Raw genomic sequence first — 18,428 nt, 5'->3', positions numbered from 1 at the left:
GAATATTTGCCTGCAGTTTTCAACCCTTCGTCCATGATTGTTTCGCAAACCAAGCTGAAATGAAGATGGCAGACTATGAGGATTTTTGACTGCCCACTGGCTGCTTGGGCAGTATTCTGGCTTGTGTGCTACTCTTGGTATTCTTGCATTGATCCACGTAACTGACTCCAGCGTGGCGTTTGTTTTATGATCCTTGCACACCAGTATAATATATCCAGACTTGATGAGGTAACATTTTTGTAAATGAAAATCGGCCTCAGTAAAGAGATTTCATGCTTTCTCTGCTATACGTTGTGGTTGTTGTTTTTGGATGTCTCTTTGTGAGCCATATGGGCAATCTACAGCCTTCTTCTCAGTTTTCTCTAGTCATAGGGCACCAATTTAAATATAACAGCACATTTCTACCACATAAGTGACCTAGTTATAAGAAGTCATATTCACAGCGGTGAATTTTTACATGAATGGGGGGCAGTATGTCAGGATGTTAAGAGAGGTCAACAGCAGACTCAGGACAAACAACAACAATAGAAGAACGTTTTTGGAGAAAAACTAAGAGATTTCCCCCACTGCTTTCCAGATGTGACCTCAACATTACCAATACAGTAACCTCCCAGAGTGTTGCCATGTTCAATTTAAGTTGTGTGTGTTCGTAAAAAAAAAAAAGTAGAAATATCTAACAGCCTGAGGTGGTGTTAAAAGCCTTGAAAACATTTTTGTCAATAAGCTTTTGCTATGAGTAACACAGTTCTACATGAACACAAAGTTTCAAGAGTCTGTTTTATCTTCTCACTGATTTTACTCACTTTTTATGGGCGGGGCTCGGTGGATAAAAGGTGAAGTCATATACTTATGCGGACCAACCAGAACGTAGCAATATTTGAATCAAATTCAAATGATGAAGTATAAATCGGCCACATAGTTGTCAAATCTGATTTAAACCACACCGACACAGTCCTTATGACACAGACAAGCTGAGCTGAGTGTTAAACTCTAACTTGAAGTTTGATTGTTGCCTACTTAGTCAAGAAAAAACCAGGGGAAGTTCAGGGGGATTAATAAGACCATGTATTTGGCCTGAGCAGTGATGGCAATCATGGCTGAACTCACAAAGAAAAGAGCAGTAACCACAGAAACTGGGACTTTTGTAGAAATCCTTAGAAAACAACGTCACACTACCAACCTCATTGTTTGACTAAGAGGTTATCTTAGGTCAGTGCATGAATACCACAGCAGTGAGCATTAGACAGAGACCAAGATAAAAACATGAAACTCTTTCATTATCACTTTAAGGTCAGTATTACCGTCCACACGACTATTTAGATCATGAGTTTAACAAGGTGACGTTGTGTGCCCCTAGTTTCACTCTCACCATTGGTATCTCACCACCACGCAACGAAGATCCTCTCAGATCCCTTAGGTAATGATAATGTATTGCCCTTGACCCTTGACCTTTTTAAATGTATGCTAAACACCTACAATAACATCTACAGCTCCACTCTGCAAGACAGCTATGACAGCAGGGCGATTGCTCATTGTTTTTGGGTCCCTCACCTCTCATTTCAGTCAGTGTGAGCCAGACAATAGGTATTTTTAAATGAAAGGGGGTCTTTCCTTTTTCTTTATGAGTCAAACGATGAGTGTGCCTGCCGAGAAGGGGAAGGCAGGGGCCCATAGAAAGGGTGGTCTTGTGTTAATGTGGACTCGGAGACAGAAACAGTAACAGTGTGTGTGTGTTGGGACAAGAGTGAGCTGTCTGTGGAAGGGTAGCTCAGTTTTGGGATACAGTATAGCCAGTGTTCGACACAGCTGAGGTCTAGGTGAGTTCACTGTATCTAAGTGTGTGCGCATGTTTTGGGGAGAGGGGAGACTTTGGGTGTTTTATGGGATCGAGTCGGTTTAATTTTTTGCTTTGTCATTTCCTCAACGGCCGTTAGGTGAGTGTGTGTGATCTGTTTTAATGTATCCAAACAGTTGAGCTGACGTACTAGCAGTTGGCTTATCCTACTATGGTCTGTAACGAAGTTGGCTCTGAGTTAATGCAAGTCTGTGTGTGTGTGTTTTTAGTTGGATTGGACTACCTTAACGGCTACATCTCTGAGGAAAAAGCTCCTGTTCTTAACTGCATATGTGTGTGTATATATATCTGTGTCTCTTTATGCACATACACACTTTGTTTCATCCCCTTTTTGTCCACGCATATTTGACTCCTGGCTCGGCTACAAGTCTCATTGTTTAGATAGTGATAAGATGTGGGCAACCACTACTGTAGTCTGGTATTACATTGTTGCACACTATGGCTTAAGTGGACATCTTTGGCATTGCAAATATGTGAAGTATGCAAGTGTTTGGTCTTTCTCTCGCCTTCTTTCTTTCTTTTTTTTCTTTCTTTTTCCTTTCTCTCTCCTTCGTCCCATTCATTCCCTTTAAGTTCTCCCAGGTACACAGCTTCAGTGAACATTCCCTTGAGATCTTTTTGCGCTTGTCTCGACTGCTACGACTCTGCTTTCCCATGCTGTGTGTGTGAGGCCTGTGGCAGTTTGCTGTTGTTGCCAGCAAGTTTGCTCATGTGTAGTTTTATATGTACCGTGCTGCTATATGGGAACTGCCACAAGCAAAATACTGCTAAATCATAGCTGTCTGGTAGGAGTCACTACCGAAGGAAAACATGCCGAGCGCTGTTGTATTGTAAAAGCTGACTTTGCTGGTTAATGTTGAAAACAATAAGGGTAATTTAATGTGATGCAGGGATATTGGTCCTTGTAGGGAAAGAGAGGTCATAGGTCATGGTTTGTTACATAAGCAGTTAGAGGGAGTAGTTTTTAGCTTAAAGGTGCAGTGTGTAGAATTTAACAACATCTAACAGAATAGACTCAGCAGAAATGGGATATAATATTCATAAGTATGTTTTGATTAGTGTATAATCACCTGAAAATAAGAGTTGTTTCATTACCTTTAAAATGGGCCTTTTATGTCTACATAGGGAGCCTGTCATGTTTTCTACAGTAGCCCAGAACAGACAAACCAAACACTGGCTGTAGAGAGGGCTGTTTTTTGTGAATTGTTTTTGTCACTGTAGGTTCTTCTACACGCTTGGAAGGGGGAGGGGCGGTGTATCTGCAACCTTACCCTTAGATAAGACTAAATCTTACACACTGGTCTTTTAAGGGTACTTCAGCAAAGCAGATACTTTCAGGTATTGAACCTGGACTTTGTAGTTAAAGGAGAGTCCCCCCACTTCTAGTACAATTTTCTTTATATTCTATAAACATCGCCTTTAAACATCTATATTTCGTCTCATATGTATGAACCTCACTGTTGCACTGCGTGACATTTCTCTCAAGATTTCGGTCACAAATGTTACCAAAGACTAATAACAACGATAAAGTTGACAGAGCTTTGCTAGCTTGTTGAACTCTACATCACAGCGTCTTGACTAAGGTTACTCACAGTGTACAGTAAGTATAAAGTCAAGAGGTAGAGCTATGTAGCACATGAAACTGCATAGTGGCGTCTGCCTAACCATGAACAAGGCATCAGTTTGAACACTGTGTAAGCATGTGAGTGAGAGAGGTGGAGAAATAAAGCATCACTTAGGTTTTTATTGTTTTCTGATTTAAAGTCAGCTAAAAACTAAAGAGCAGGTTTTACTGTTGCCTGAATAAAAAAGCTCTACTCTTGTAGATTAGACTCATGCAATCACTTTATTGCAACTCCCAACTGTTACTGCCAAAATACGGTTTTTCAGTAGTTATGTTGGGACTGCAATAATAATACCAGTCCAGAAAATGGCTACTCAGATGTTTGAGTACCATCCAAACGAAGGGTTTCTTACTAAAGAGAATAGTGTGGTGACTTCATTGTTTTGTAAATCTGAGAGGAGGCCAGTTAGCTGCTAAATGTGTCACGACTGAGCTTCTGTATCTGTATTAGTGTGTCAAGTTTCACATTTTATCAGAGCTTTTAGTGTGTTTACATGTTTCTCTTCCTGCGGTGCACTTTGAAGTAGAAGGGAAGAAAAAATGTGAGAATCTGAAACAAACACATAAATCAAAACCACAAACTTGAGAAGAGCCACCGTACAGGTCATGTGTGTCACTCATACAGTGTGTGTTTTGTACACTGCTTGTAGCACAGGACCCGCCTGAAACCAAAAAATCGATCCAGATCTTATTTTTAGATACTCGACAACACACATGTGGTTCTATACAACCGGCGGCCTTCTCAAACAGGAAGAAGTAAGCCTGAGTCAGAACAGTGGGAGCATGTGTCACTGAGTCAGCCAGTCAACAGCCCGGCCTGTTTACATGTTGACAGCACATGACACTGAGCGTATCTTCCTCTCAGTTACAGCAGCAGCCTCTCGCTCTGTCTCTCTCTCACACAGGCTATAGGCTGGATCAATGGGCCGATTGTTGTATCGGAGGAGAAACCAGTGGACCTCGGTCATGAGTTATAGGGTGATAAGTAGATGACTCCTGTGTGCACTGGTCTAGTGTAAGCTGAACATACTGTTTCAGAGCATGGAAGATTGTCAAGTCAGTGGTACTTTGTTATTATAATTATAATGGAAGTAGAACAAGTTTGAGACGAGGTAGATTTTTTCTCTCACACTGGTGTGTGTGCTCATATTTCTGAAAACGAAGACTGTGTTTTGAATAAAGCAAACTGTTTCTTGTGACTAAGACGACATTGCTATTTTTGTTTTTCACTTAACTGAACAAGATGATGTGAGAGAGTTTTTCATCAGCCTGTAAAAGCTACATGCACATTTCCAGGTTTATATTTATATTCTGGGGCTCTATTAGTATATCTTTTTGTGATTTACAGTTCAGAAAAAATGCTTATGCTTGCTTGTTATGCAGCCCCTCAGTTCAGCCTCTGTCTGAAACAGGTTGTTTTAGCTCCTCTCTCTCGAAGGCCGCCCAATGATGAACCCAATCTGTTGTGACTCCCACCTGCTCTGGAGACCTTGTTAGCAAACAGCAGTAGTAGGACTTCATTTATTTTTCTAGTTCTAGACTCGAAATGGAAACTTTTCAAATATATCTGTACATTTTTTTGCCTTAATCTGATCCAAAATATGTGAGTGGAGAAAGTAAATAACCCATGGAAGGACCTCGGTAACAAAAATTACAGAATGGGCAATCAATCTGACGTAATCATCACAAGGAGAAAGTAGCGTAACATTGCTAACGAAGCAATATTACCTCTACTTCAGAGCAGGCTGAAGCCTACAGGGAAGATTCCTAGTAAAACAATGCTGTGGATTTCTGCATCCATCATGGTGGCACGTCAGGATTTTAGTAATGGTGCATGTTCGTTGTCAAGCAATTTCCAGTCTGGTTCTAGGGGTGTTAACCCAATTGATGTCTAATTGGTTTCAGACGAGCTCAAACATCTAAGACGTCATACAACTGTTAAAGTTCCATAAGGCTGCCTCTAAATATGCACGCTTTCTCTTTTGCCAGGGGTCTGGATCACTATTTTCTCCTGTCAAACATTGAGCAAATTGTCCACAGTAAATTTTCTGAAAGTCCTGGTTCAGAAGAAAGAAGCGTTTGGAAATACAGCATTGTATTTAGGTTTTTTTTATTCTCCATGCTTGCTGTTATCATGCATTTTGATCATGTAAACCCTAAAGATTTGCTGCTGAACACAGCTGGTCCACCATGTCTAAAAAGAAGTAGGGCATATTGTAATACTCTCACATGGAGGCATTTTAACTCACACATGAAATTGTTTTGTTTCTTTGGGCGCAATAATCCTTTAATCTGACAGCATTTTAACAAAACCTTCAGCGACAACAAGAAAACTATTGTTGAAACAACGTGTCTTCATTGGCTCATTTTTCTCAAGTTTCCCCCATTCATCCCCCTCTCTATTATTCCTTTTGCTGTTAGATACATTTTGACTCAGAAGCATCAAGCGAAATCTGTTGTTTTTTTCTATTTTGGTAATGTTGTTTTTTCCTTCTCTCCTCTTTTTTTATGTGTGTGCATGCAGATGGTTCCCTCCCTAAAGAGCCAAAAGGAGATGTATCGAGCCAGATAGCAGGTAAAACTCACACACAAAGCCAAACGTTTCATAGATTTGCAGCTGTTTGTCCATGCATCTTCAGGTGTGTTTGTGTTTGTGTGCGTGGTGAAGGTGAGAGATACACACAAGATTAATATTTCAGTGTCCCCGCTAGCAAATAGAGGCTATTGTCACTGTATTTTTCCCCGTCACATCTCCTTGACTCTCCTTTTCTACTCCCGCCATCACACACCATGTTCCCCCACGCCGTGATTGGCTGCCGGTGTCTAGCGCCCGTCTCCGTAGCGACAGCAAGGCTCTCCACGATGAGTTGAAACGGACAGTGTCTACCGTTGTCGTTCTTTTTCCTCTGTTTTCCTCCAGCCTGCTCTCCATTATGATTTTTACTCTTTAATGGACTAATTCAGAGGCTGAAAAAGAAGGAAACACAAACTAGTGACTGTTAACTGCTTTACTCAAAAACCATCAGTTTCAGTATCTGCCATGAAAAAAAACCAAAAACCCTGAGATATAAAGGAGGACAGTGAATTGGCAGGTTGCTCCAGAGCCCAGGGGCCGTGATGGAGACAGCTCCAGCACCCGCAGAAAGAAAAGGCAATGAAACCAACATGAACACAATTAAATGTAGACAATACTTGGCTTCGCTGCTACTGTTTGGCCTGTCTGCTTAGTGTTTTTCTTAAGCTTCCTGGTGCTTGCCAGCTATCACTTCCTGGTTTAGAGAAGTGGGGGGTGGGGTTTGTGGGATTATATCTCTCGATGTGTTGGCCTGGCCTCCTCAGCCACTGGTCTGACTGGGTGAGTGGATTGTGGTGTGGAAAGGAGGGGGGGGCAGTGATGTTATGTAATAATGTTAATGCCTTTGGACCTTGACAGATGTGCTGAAGAGTGCTTTACTGAGTCTCTATTTTTTTTCTCTTTCTGCCTCTCTGCTTCAAAATGTAGAACCACACCACACCTTCAGTATTGATCCCAAATGATTGAACAATGTGTGTGATTCTTCAGTAATCAATCGCATTCAGCAAGTTTCCAATTCAGTGTCGGGCGTCACCTCCAGATGGCGTATTCGTGGAGATCGGAATAGTCGGAGCAGGCTGTTGATGGTGAAGTGCAGCAGGAGTCAACAGCTGTGCGTTGCATTGAATCTCAGTCGGTGACAAGAGGAAAGCGGGACCATATTTACAGCACTGAGAGAAGAGAGAAAGAGAGATGAAAAAAAACAATAATACAGCGGTTTTAAAATATGTAGTGTTACTAAAAGAGGTTTTCTCCTTCTCGTCATGGTTTGTCAAAATGAGATCAGGTGGCATTAAAAGACCCTGTACGAATGAACTCTTGGCACCAATAACAAGCCGTCTTTTCTCTCTCTCTCTCTCCCTCTGTCTTTTCTTTTCTCTGTCCGTCCTCCTCCTCCTCTCTCCCTCCTCCCCGCTGTGTTTGGGTCGCTGGGGTAACCCTGGCCTGTTTCTCGCTCGGTTAGCCTACCCTGCTATTAGAGGTCTGGACGAATGGAGAGAACAGAATGAGGCGGAGGTGAAAGGGAGACGGTGCTCTCTCTCTCTCTCTCTCTTTCTTTCTTTATTTCTCTCTCTCTCTCAGGCCAAAACTCAGATTTGGGGACAAAAAGAGGGAAAAATGGGGAAGGACATGGAGAGTCTGAGTGGATTGGAAATAAACACCCAGACTGCGCTGTTTAATCGCTTATTGCTTAGAGCTGTCAGCTCTGCACTTCTAGATGGTGACACCCCGTTTTCATTGACGGGGGCTTGATTTTCAATGCGGCGTGAAATAAGTGCTACACAAATATCTCCTTTTCAAAAATCACATCTTTTTAGCTCATGCTCTCTTGCTCAGACGAGATGGGAAATCATTCTAGTGGTATCAGGGAGGATTTTTACACAACAACTTTAGGGGTGTAAGGCTGTAAAAAATGTAGTGCAACCTGCCTTACAGAGCTGCTAGAAGACAATGTTAGAGTTTTGTAATGAAGTACAGGTTTTTATACTCCTATGAGACTAGAATTTGGGTGTGAACACTGAACATTAACGTGTTATTTCAACATTTCTTGGAGAGAAATCGGAAATTTGTTCATTGTGATGTTGAAATGGCTAAAAATATGTTACTCAAACTCTGGATGAAATAATAGGGTGTAATTTTATGTTCATTGTTAACTTGTTACCCGTTTGTTTGTGTGTACAATGGCAAAGCCGGTGCCAGCTGTAACCACAGTAGGTGCATTGTTAGAGTGGCACAGCTGTGTCTGATCACAACAGCCAATCAGATCCGCCCGTCTTCTTTCTTAGGGCGACTCCCCTGCTCTGCTCTACTGGGAGGGAAAGGCGGGCGAGCAGTGGGTCGAAAGTAAAGCGGGCTAATGGCAGCTCAGACAGAAGGAGATGAGTAACAGTGTTTTGCCGACTGTGACTAAAAATGCAAAAGCACAAAAATGGTCATTGTGTCATAAAGAAAGAGGAAGATAGCAGGTTCATGATGTGAAAGGAAGAAGACTCAACCTAAGATTGAGACAGATGAGTTCATTGGGTAGACAGAAACATAATAAGAGAATGAAAGTGATGAATAATATGGCGTTGGTCCTCTAATATCCTCATTTTGTCAGCCTCTGTCTCAGAGACAGGAAAAGTGACACGTGCACCAGTCATTGACGCTTATCTGTTGCCTTTTAGCGAAATTGTAGCCTATTTAATGCATAACCACTAAAAGGCAGCAGTTTTGGCATGGTAATGGTAAAAGTCTGTAATGATTGGAGAATAACCGTCCTCTCTCACCACTCCTCTCGTTGCTTAGTATGACCATCGCCAATGTCCACACACATTTACAAACAGAAGTCATTATCATCCAATCCAATCACCCATCATCTAATCATACAGCAAGCCTGTGTAGCTTTGGATGCTGTTTTTTTTTCATGCTTTCCAAAACCAAAAATACAAAAGTAAAAGTGTAAGTCCTGCTCTATTGGATTTGTTCATACACCAGCCCAAACCCCAGCCGAATTCGATATCCGACATTGGTTAGTCCTCACCCCTAAAAGCCTGTTCTCATGACTGTATGAAAATACAAACAGAAGAAACATAAATCTCTATCTTGCTTACACAAGCATGTACGCTAAGTAGTTAAATAGTGTTATGATAGAATGCATTTTTCCTTTATACTGTAAAACTCACAATACTGGTACTATCTGTAGCTTTGGTCTCAGTCTTTCAGCACAGTGTTATGTATGTTTTTACCCCTTAACAAGTTTCTCATTTTTAAACTAGTCAAAAACATTAAAAAGTCAGTCAGAGATGGTGGTTTCAACAGCGACAGTTGTTATTTTAGCTGGCAAAATTGACATTCACCGGCTAGAAACTAACAGACTGCTTTTGTCTACTCCTGTGTAAAATCAAAGACCCGTTGTTTCAGACATTAGTAAGAATTTAAAGTGGTAAATTTGCCCGTTATCATTGTAAAAGGCCTACTCTGTTTGTGCTAGAACAGAAAGCGTGACAGGCGTATTGAAAGTAACTAAGTGGGGCTGGACTTTACAAACCTTCAACTTGCAACTGCATTTAGGATTTTTACAGGATGAATCTTTTATCTTAAATCGTGACAATTTAGAGAGGAGTTCTTTTTTCCCACACTAGAGTTGTTGTAGAGAAGGATATGCCTCTAAATCAACGTTTGAACCATGGGAAACATAAAACATGTTCACGCATACTTGAGTGAAATCAGTATAGTGTAAAAATCAAATGAATTCCGTTCGAGGGTTTCCAACAGCGAGACAATTTAACATTCATGAATAAAATAAGCATGTGATCGTATAAAAACTACATCGCATCCATCAGCACTGTTACTGACTTTCCAAGAACTATTTTTCTTTCCTTATCCCGGCTTTTGAGAGCCTTTTGAGACAGATCAGGATGTAGGGCAGGGGTCCAGGTCACGGACGCCCTATTCCTGTCCACTCCCTCAGCCTCAAGGAATTCCTGCCATTCCCACACATCCCTCAGCAAGGAATTTCTGGCACGCCATGAATGTGGGAAGTCCGCAGCTATGCCGGGGGAACGCACATGTGCACGGTTCTGGTTTCGCTCGACCCGTAACAGCTGGTTTAGAACCGACGCGTCCAAGTCAGCTGCTGAGGAGCCATTATGAGATTACGCCTCTATGTAACAGCTCTTTGATCAGATAGAGTTATGTTATGTCCATGCACCCTTTTTGTGGTATGCAGGCAACTTTTCCCCTCCCTCTGCTGGACTGTACCACCCATCCCATCTGTCCTGGTCCAGGCAGCTGTTGCATTCTCTTATGTGTTTGTGTTTTTTTTTACACACAACAAAACACACACCCTTGACCCTCTCCCTGAATTCGTCACAATCGCTCTGGGGCAGTCTTGTAGTGGTGTCGTTGAGTAAACTGCCTTGTTGTATCAGCCGGTTTAATGCCCACTTGACCTCTTGGAGGCCCCTACTAGTCTCAAACCTCTGGGGCGTGCGTGTCGAGTGTTGACATATTCCGACACACACACACACACGACCCAGTAACAGTCCTGACCTGGAATGATCACCGACCGTGTTGTGGTTGTATTCATTCAGAAAAAGGAGGATGGACATTTCTGGCATTTCCCTCGCGTCCCATAGCCTTTTTCTCACTCAAGGGTGTAGTCCTATCAGTGGTTCCTGCCTTTCTCCAACCACCCACTCAACACAGGACCAGTCACCCGTGAAATATTGGGAGCAACTCTCTTTTAGGAAGGGCTGAATTTTTGCTGTATTGCATGGACAGCGCACATAAGCAGCTTGGAAAATACTGTACTTCAATGTTTAGGGAGTACATTCTTCTTGGGAATTTAGAGGTTGGAAGCGGACACCCGTTCTTCCGAATTCCTGCATTTAGACATCATCAACAAGGTAATAATTGCTTTATCAGCTGTAGTCAATATATTATTGATTGTACATTTTTTAAAAATTAGGAATGTAATGAAATGTTGTATCCAAGAGTTTTTCACTAACAGTATGCTTCATCATTCTTGAGGAGGGTGATCATTGACTACTTGTTATTTACCTTTCGGCAACTTTACGCGTCACAGCACTCAGAATGAAACTGAGACAGAAAGTTACAGCCCACTTGTTGTTTTCATGCAGGATATGTAGCTGTAGAGAAGCAATGACCAAGCCAGCGTCATGAGGTCTGGCTTTGTGGTCATCACCTCATGATTCAGTGATGCTGTTTTCTTTAACATATAATACGTGACTTCATCATCAGTAAGGCTTCTTTACCGGTGAGTACAGTCTTCTTACTCAACAGGCTTCTTAACTGTTTAAAAACAAGGGTTTTTCCAAGACTTGTCGTCAGCATGATCAGGCAACCAGCTGACACTCCAAGAAGTCACTACTTCTGGTTGTTTTTTTTGATAAGAATTAGCTACAGATTCCTGAAATACCACCATTTTTTATGTGAACACATCAAACAATATAGTCTAATTTGATGTGTCGGTGAAAATATCTCTAACAGAAATCAGTCTCTTTCTCAGAATAGCAGGCCTAAAAAGAATAACAGTCATTTGTTATCTCTTAACAATAGGACTACTAAGTCTTAATGACTAGAAGGTAATACGTTAATGAAGCTGTGACCTTAAGATAATGGGCCTAAAACATTACGAGCAACCGCAGCTGATCCATCGCAGTACCTTTTAAACAGGTTGATAGCTCAGATCATTACAACGTCAAAGATGGTTGTTTCAACAGTGACGGTTGTTATTTTAGCTGGCAAAACTGGCATTCACCGGCTGGAAATGAACAGACTACTTTTGTCTACCACTGTCTAAAATCAAAGACCCGTTGTTTCAGACATTAGTAAGAATTTAAAGTGGCAAATTTGCACGTTATCATTGTAAAAGGCCTACTCTGTTTGCGCTAGAACAGAAAGCGTGACAGGCGTATTGACAGTAACTAAGCGGGGCTGGACTTTACAAACCTTAAATCGCAGCTGCATTTAGGACCATGGGAAACATAAAACATGTTCACGCATACTTGAGTGAAATCAGTATAGTGTCAAAATCAAATGAATTCCATTTGTGGGTTTCCCACAGTGAGACAGTTTAACATTCATGAATAAAATAAGCATGCAATCATATAAAACTATATCGTATCCATCAGCACTGCTACTGACTTTCCTAGAACTATTTTTAGCACCTTTAAAAAGGCACACAGATGTGTGAGGCCAGCACAACCACTGTATGGTGGATCCACTGGAGCGACAGACTGGTGTGTGTTTGATTTTATATCCAGGCCGCTCCTCTACTATAAGGGTTTCCCCTGTCCATCTCCAGTCTCCCTATTCATGCTAAGCAGCTTCTCAGGGTGCATAAATGCAGTGCAGGCATATTATAATTACAGCCCCTCCTACACATTGAAGGATTACCTCCAGGAACCTGCCTTTCCAAAAGACAGGCAGATTAGCAGCTCACCTAATGCCACATGAGGTGCACACTGACACCGTGTACCCGCACAACTGCTACTGTGCTGGAGACAAGTCCATACCGATAGTTCTGTTGCTGCTTGGAAATGTTTGCTCCAGCTTTTCCATATGGACAAGTAGACAACCCCAAAATGGGCGGTTTTGGTTGTCTGCTGGATTGGAATATCTCCCCTCAGGAATCCCTGGATTAGCCGCAGCTGCTGCTGCGACTCTGCCCACATTGGATCGGGAGCCCTTCAGCACATCATCCCATCAGTCTATCATTAGCCGACGGTGGCAGCGGACTACGTTTCCCCCATCAGCGAACAGAGCCAAATCCACAGCAATTTATGGATTTTTACAATTTATGGAAGAATTATCAAGTAATGGCTTGCTGGACAACCACTCACAAGTGGCGCTACGCCCAGACAAGCTCCGCCCTCATCCGGCTGACAGGTACAATGTTGTATCTGGGGTGGGGGGGGGGGGGTTCTTCTTCCTTATCCTCCACCTTGTTCCTTCCTTCATTGTTCTTTGACAGACAATACTGAACATAGAAAGGATGAGGAAGAAAAGAGAGAGGAAGATAGAAATGGGTGTGTATTTGACAGCAACTGATTGGTCCGTCTCTCCCTCTCCCTCCCTTTGTTCACCTGTCACTTCCCACCAGCTCCCCTCTCGGCCCCTGTTGCTCACTTTCCTTCCCTCACTCTCCACTGTCCCCTTCTAACCCTCGCCCCCCCTCCTCTCCTCACTCACTCTCTGTTCTTCTCTCAGCCCATTTGCATCAGATGACTGTCTCATTATCCTACAGTTAAAAAAAAAAAAAAAAAAAAAAAAGTTTTCCTCGTCCACTTTGGTTTTTTGCCCAGAAAACCCTCCTTCTCTCTCTTTTTTGTGTATGTGTGTGTGTTAGTGTGTGTGTGGGTGTGACCAGGCCACTCTATATTTAGCCGCTGTGCCACTTTCTCCGCTTCCAGAGCACAGCAGAGCACAGGGAAGTGATGCGTCCGTGTTTAAACTTACCTTTTGTGTTCGGCCAGAGAGGAAATCCACCCCTAGAAACACTTGGACACAGTTTTGAAAAAACCCTTTGCTGTAACAGCCGATTCATCATCAGGCTAAACACAGGAAATATGTCATCACGCTCTGATATTTCCAGATACAGCTGCCATAGAGGAATAGAAATGTTTTCAGCGAGCTAGACAATTATCAGTAATCATGAGGTAAAACTTGAGTCATCCTAGAAAGTGATTCTCTAAAACTCAAACTGCTCAAAACATGCTGTTAAGTTCCGTCTATTGCTTCTCTACAGCTCGTTAAAAGACTGGAACTGGAGAGGAAATGATAATTCCTGGAATGCCATTAAAACAACAGATTGATGATATGAAACAGCTCGAGAGCATCCGAGGATTTTGACCTTTTCCGAAAATTACTGGATCGTGACAGACGAACGGAGACGGGAGCAGTTTCTCTCTCAGTCAGAGTAAACACGAGCGTGCACGCCAACCCGGTCAGACTGCGGTTATACTTGTAAAAAAAGGAGGAAGAGGAGAGCTAGTAGAGGGAGGGAAAAGGTTTGGCGGGCTGGAAGTCTGTGTGTGTGTGTGCGTGAGTTTGTGTGTGTATGTATGTGTGTATATGTGTATATGTGTGTTTTGGGGGTTTTACTGAGGATGATGCGAGTCCAGGCTGACCTTAATCCAGTAACCGTTAAATCACTGTACAGTAGCACATTCACTCAGCGCTACAAAGCACTCGCTGTGTATGCTTGCCACATACACACACATATGCGTACACACACACACACACACACACACACACACACACACACACACACACACACACACACACACACACACAGAGTGGTTTTCTGCTCGTCGTCTTGTCAACATTTAGGTTTTACATTGACCTTTGATTATCCTGTTCGGTGGCAGCCGGCCAATCAGACAGCAAGTTAGCGAGCAACATCAAAGATAGTCATTTCTTTTAGATGGTAAAAATATGCTGACTTATCCATTTGTGCGCATGTGTTGCTCCTCAGAGTACACATGTAGCTTCACACAGTAACGGCAGTTAGACATACACAGCTGCTGGAGCTTCAGTGTAATGTAACAGCCATATTTGAGGTCCACATGACATCAATAGAGCTGTATTTAAAGGCAAATGCAGGATTTGTAGCCTGTGCTCATTAGAGGTGGGTACATTCATGTGAGGCAGCTGCTAACAATTATTTTAAATATTGATTAATCTGCTTATATTCTGGATTATTTTCATGATTAATTGGGGAATTGCTTGACCTAAAAAAGCACAATTTCCTAATTGTCTCAAATATATTCTGCGTTATGTTAAATAAGATGAACATAAAAGAGGAAATCCGCACATATGTCATCACTAAGGTTTGGCATTTTACTTGAAAAATGGCTTTTCTCCCAACTCTAATTTCATAAAGCATAAAAATCTGTTAGGTATCAAATAAAACCACAAAATAATTGTTTGTTCAATGTTTTTTTTTTGTTAACTTATGTTTCTATTGCACACATTTTTCCACGTCAGATATCATGCAGTAGATATGCACAGTAGCTGCATGCAGTGAGATGAGGATGCATTACCAAAACCTACACATGAGGGGTTCAGACCACATTACTGCAAAAGACCCACAACCCACAATCTGCAGCTTTGCATTCCTACACACAACCGCACATTTGTGTTATTAGTTCATACTATTTGGTTAAAATGGAAACCAGCGTTTCTTATTTGCCAAGCAAACATATTTAATGGTTTCTGCTTCTAAAATGTGAGGTTTCTCTTTTATATCACCACCTGTGAGATTTGAGTCATTTGTCAAGAAAAACAAGACACTTGAAGATGTTATTTCAGGCTCTTGGAAGTTGATTGATTGGCATTTTTAACAATTTATCACCAAAAGGGTTAGGGTTAGGGTTCAAAAAAATCCCCCATCAATAAAGAAACTAATCATTAGTTGCAGCCCTTTGCTCTCTCCATAGAGAATAGCCCCTAGTCCATGTGTGGTTCTCCAGCCTCCTCTCTCACGCGTTATCTACAAATCACTACAACCTCACTCTCTACAGGAGCGCAGTGGGAAATGCAGTTGATCACACTAATTTGTTTTTTTTGTGGCACCCCCGAAGGAGGCCAGGAGACAAATGAGAAAGGAGGAGGAAAGAAGAGTAAAAATAGAGACAACTCCTGATTTCTCATCCATCTCCTCCTGCCGGCGGAAAGAATTAGCATCTCATTAGCATACAGTCATAAATACGACGGCGCGCTGGAAGCAGAGACGAAGTGTGTGTGTGTGTGTGTGTGTGTGTGTGTGTGTGTGTGTGTGTGTGTGTGTGTGTGTGTGTGTGTGTGTGTGTGTGTGTGTGTGTGTGTGTGTGTGTGTGTGTGTGTGTGTGTGTGTGTGTGTGTGTGTGTGTGTGTGAGAGTTGCATCATAACAATAGTAAAAGGCAGACAGAGAAATTACTACTTCCCTTTACGTTGCGCTTGTTATGTAATAAATGGTAACAGGTTGTGTCATAATGTGTTCTAGTATACAGGCTCGTCATGTATCCTGACACTTTTAAGGATGATAAATTGACCCCAATCTAAGTTTCTGATAACATGTGAAAGATAACAGAGCAGTAATGTTCTGACACCTAGGACGAAGGTGAAAAAAAAGGGACAAAGTCAAGCTAGGACACAGAAAGTCAAAGATAGAGAGATGAAAGAACAGAAAAAGAGACACTCGGGGTAATATGACTTGTCTGGGTCATCAGTCACACCAAAACCAGACCTCTGTTTGCTCTGTCTGAAGGACAAAATCTGGGTCTGTCCTGACCACCTGCGTGTGTTTGAGCTGAGATGTGAGTTTAATCACATCAGGGAATTGCGTGCGTGTGTGTGCGTGTGCGTGCGTGCGTGTGCGTGTGCTTGTGTGTGTGTGTCCTGACAGCAATTCATTCACTCCTGACAGAATATTAGCAGCGCAGCAGGAGGGTGCAGGGAGTGGGGATGGAGCGGGGGGCACAGTCACGCCCATGAGATCCAAGCTTGACATTTACAGGGTGACAGTTTATTGTTCAGGTTATTGCTCTGGGGAGGTTCGCCTCAAGTCCTCGTGCTCAACTGTCCATTCATTTCCAGACAAATCGGAATGTAAAACACATTAGTCCCTTTTTTTTGAGCTTCCACAGGATTTCTGCAAAAGAAAAAAACAAAAAAGCTACTTGAAGTGCAGCTACTTTCATGGGATTCATCAGCAGATACAAACGCTAGAAGACATCTTTTAATAAGAAAATGTCACCGATTAGCAGTTTAAGGAAAAGGCAGCTGAAGTGGGTAAAGTCACTAAATTTATATTAATTTAATTCCTCACATGACAACTTGTTGGCCTTTCTTTAATAGCGACACTTAGAAAAATTCTTCTGACTGCGGTTTGTAGAGAAGGTGAAGGGAAATATTGAAAGTCTTGATTTCTACATTGAAAAAACATGCAGTAAGTTGACGCAGGAGAGGATTTATGAAGCTCGAAAGTAAATTCATCAAATTGGGGTAATAATTTATAATGTGCACCTTTTTATTTGGTCATATTTTACCCAGTAGATGTGAAACTTTTGGGAATCTTCTGAACATCTGCAGTATTTTGACAGTGTTATGCTTTGATTCTAGCTGATGGGAACTGAAGCGGCTTCTGTAGCTTTAGCCCGTTTCACCTCTGTTACCGCAAGAGCTACAACAGCTCTTTGTTTCTCCTGAACTTCCCCCGAGTGTGTCTCACCACTACTGTTTCTCCAACCACAGCCCCTGTGCTTCCTCTTAATGTGTATGTGTCTGTGAATCTCGCTGACTTTTTCCTCTGTGATGCAAGCAATCTGAAATGGGACTCAATCCCCCTGTATTTAAAAGCTTCAGATCTCCAGATTACAAGTGGTCGAAATCTGCTATGTCCCAAATAATCTGCTGCGAAGGGTGAAAAAAAAAAAGGGAAAAAAGTCAGGGCTTATCGACAGGGGAAGAACGAGTAGTAGTTATTGTCTTATTCTCATTTCCTTTTCTTTCTCTCTCTGTCCAGGTTTCAGGAGAAATGAGGAGATGAGAGCGATGGAGGTGCTTCCCATCCTCAAAGAAAAAGTTGCCTTTTTGTCAGGTAAGTGTTTGTCTGTGCGTGTGTGTCTAGCAAGCCTGGACTGTCTGATCATGGCAGAAAAAGCTAATGAAACATGAAGGAGAGTCATCACACACACACACACACACACACGCAGCTCTCCGGTATTAAGCTGTACACATTCTCCTGCAGCGTCTTTGTCTCACTCACACAGTGTAGACATGATAATAAGCCCTGAACACTGCCTGTAAAAACTCAGGAGGTCAGACTGAGGCCCAGACTCTTGACCTTTGACCCTTCATCACACACGTCCCTGTATGCAGAGACTACACACGCACACACACACAGACATTCATTGTGTAGCCAGTGTCAGCAGGACTACAGAAAAGAGAGCTACAGCTGCCTGTGTCTTTGGCCCCTGCAAGGGAAGTTCAACCATGTCCGACACACACACATGCTGACGCTCACACTCACACAAATAGACACACACACACACACACACTTGAGTCGTGCCAGAGAAAACTCACAGGAGGCCGAGCTGCAGATATGGAATGCCAAGAACATCCAGCAGGATTATTTGTACAACACACAAAAACATTTTTCAGCTCCCGCGTGTCCGTGTGTATTTGTGTGTGCGTGCATGTGTGTGTGTATTACCGTCACATGTATCTGTCTGTATGTAAATGCCATTGGAAAAACCTTCATGCAGCAGATCTAAGCCGTTCCGACTGGAGTAACAAAGTGAAATGTGTGTTAATTAGTGAGTGCGTGTGTGTGTGGGTGTGCACACTCCGCTGTGGTCTCCTTGTGTGCACAGCGAAGGTCAC

At 42.4% G+C, this 18,428-nt stretch overlaps 1 protein-coding gene across 4 annotated transcripts in view; it reads left to right on the top strand.

The window, feature by feature from the left end:
• LOC133997001 (triple functional domain protein) overlaps nt 1-18,428 on the top strand; it is a 73,216-nt gene that overhangs the window by 13,162 nt on the left and 41,626 nt on the right. For all 4 annotated transcript variants that reach the window (XM_062436537.1, XM_062436538.1, XM_062436536.1 and 1 more), the window contains exons 2-3: nt 6,004-6,054; nt 17,569-17,643. In XM_062436537.1, coding sequence (XP_062292521.1) covers nt 6,004-6,054; nt 17,569-17,643 — 126 coding nt within the window. The remainder of the gene's footprint in view (nt 1-6,003; nt 6,055-17,568; nt 17,644-18,428) is intronic.

Source organism: Scomber scombrus, chromosome 16, assembly GCF_963691925.1.
Source record: "Scomber scombrus chromosome 16, fScoSco1.1, whole genome shotgun sequence".
Lineage (NCBI taxonomy): Eukaryota > Metazoa > Chordata > Actinopteri > Scombriformes > Scombridae > Scomber > Scomber scombrus.
The sequence above is the reverse complement of the archived record's forward strand: the minus strand, read 5'-3'. Positions and strand labels throughout refer to the sequence as shown.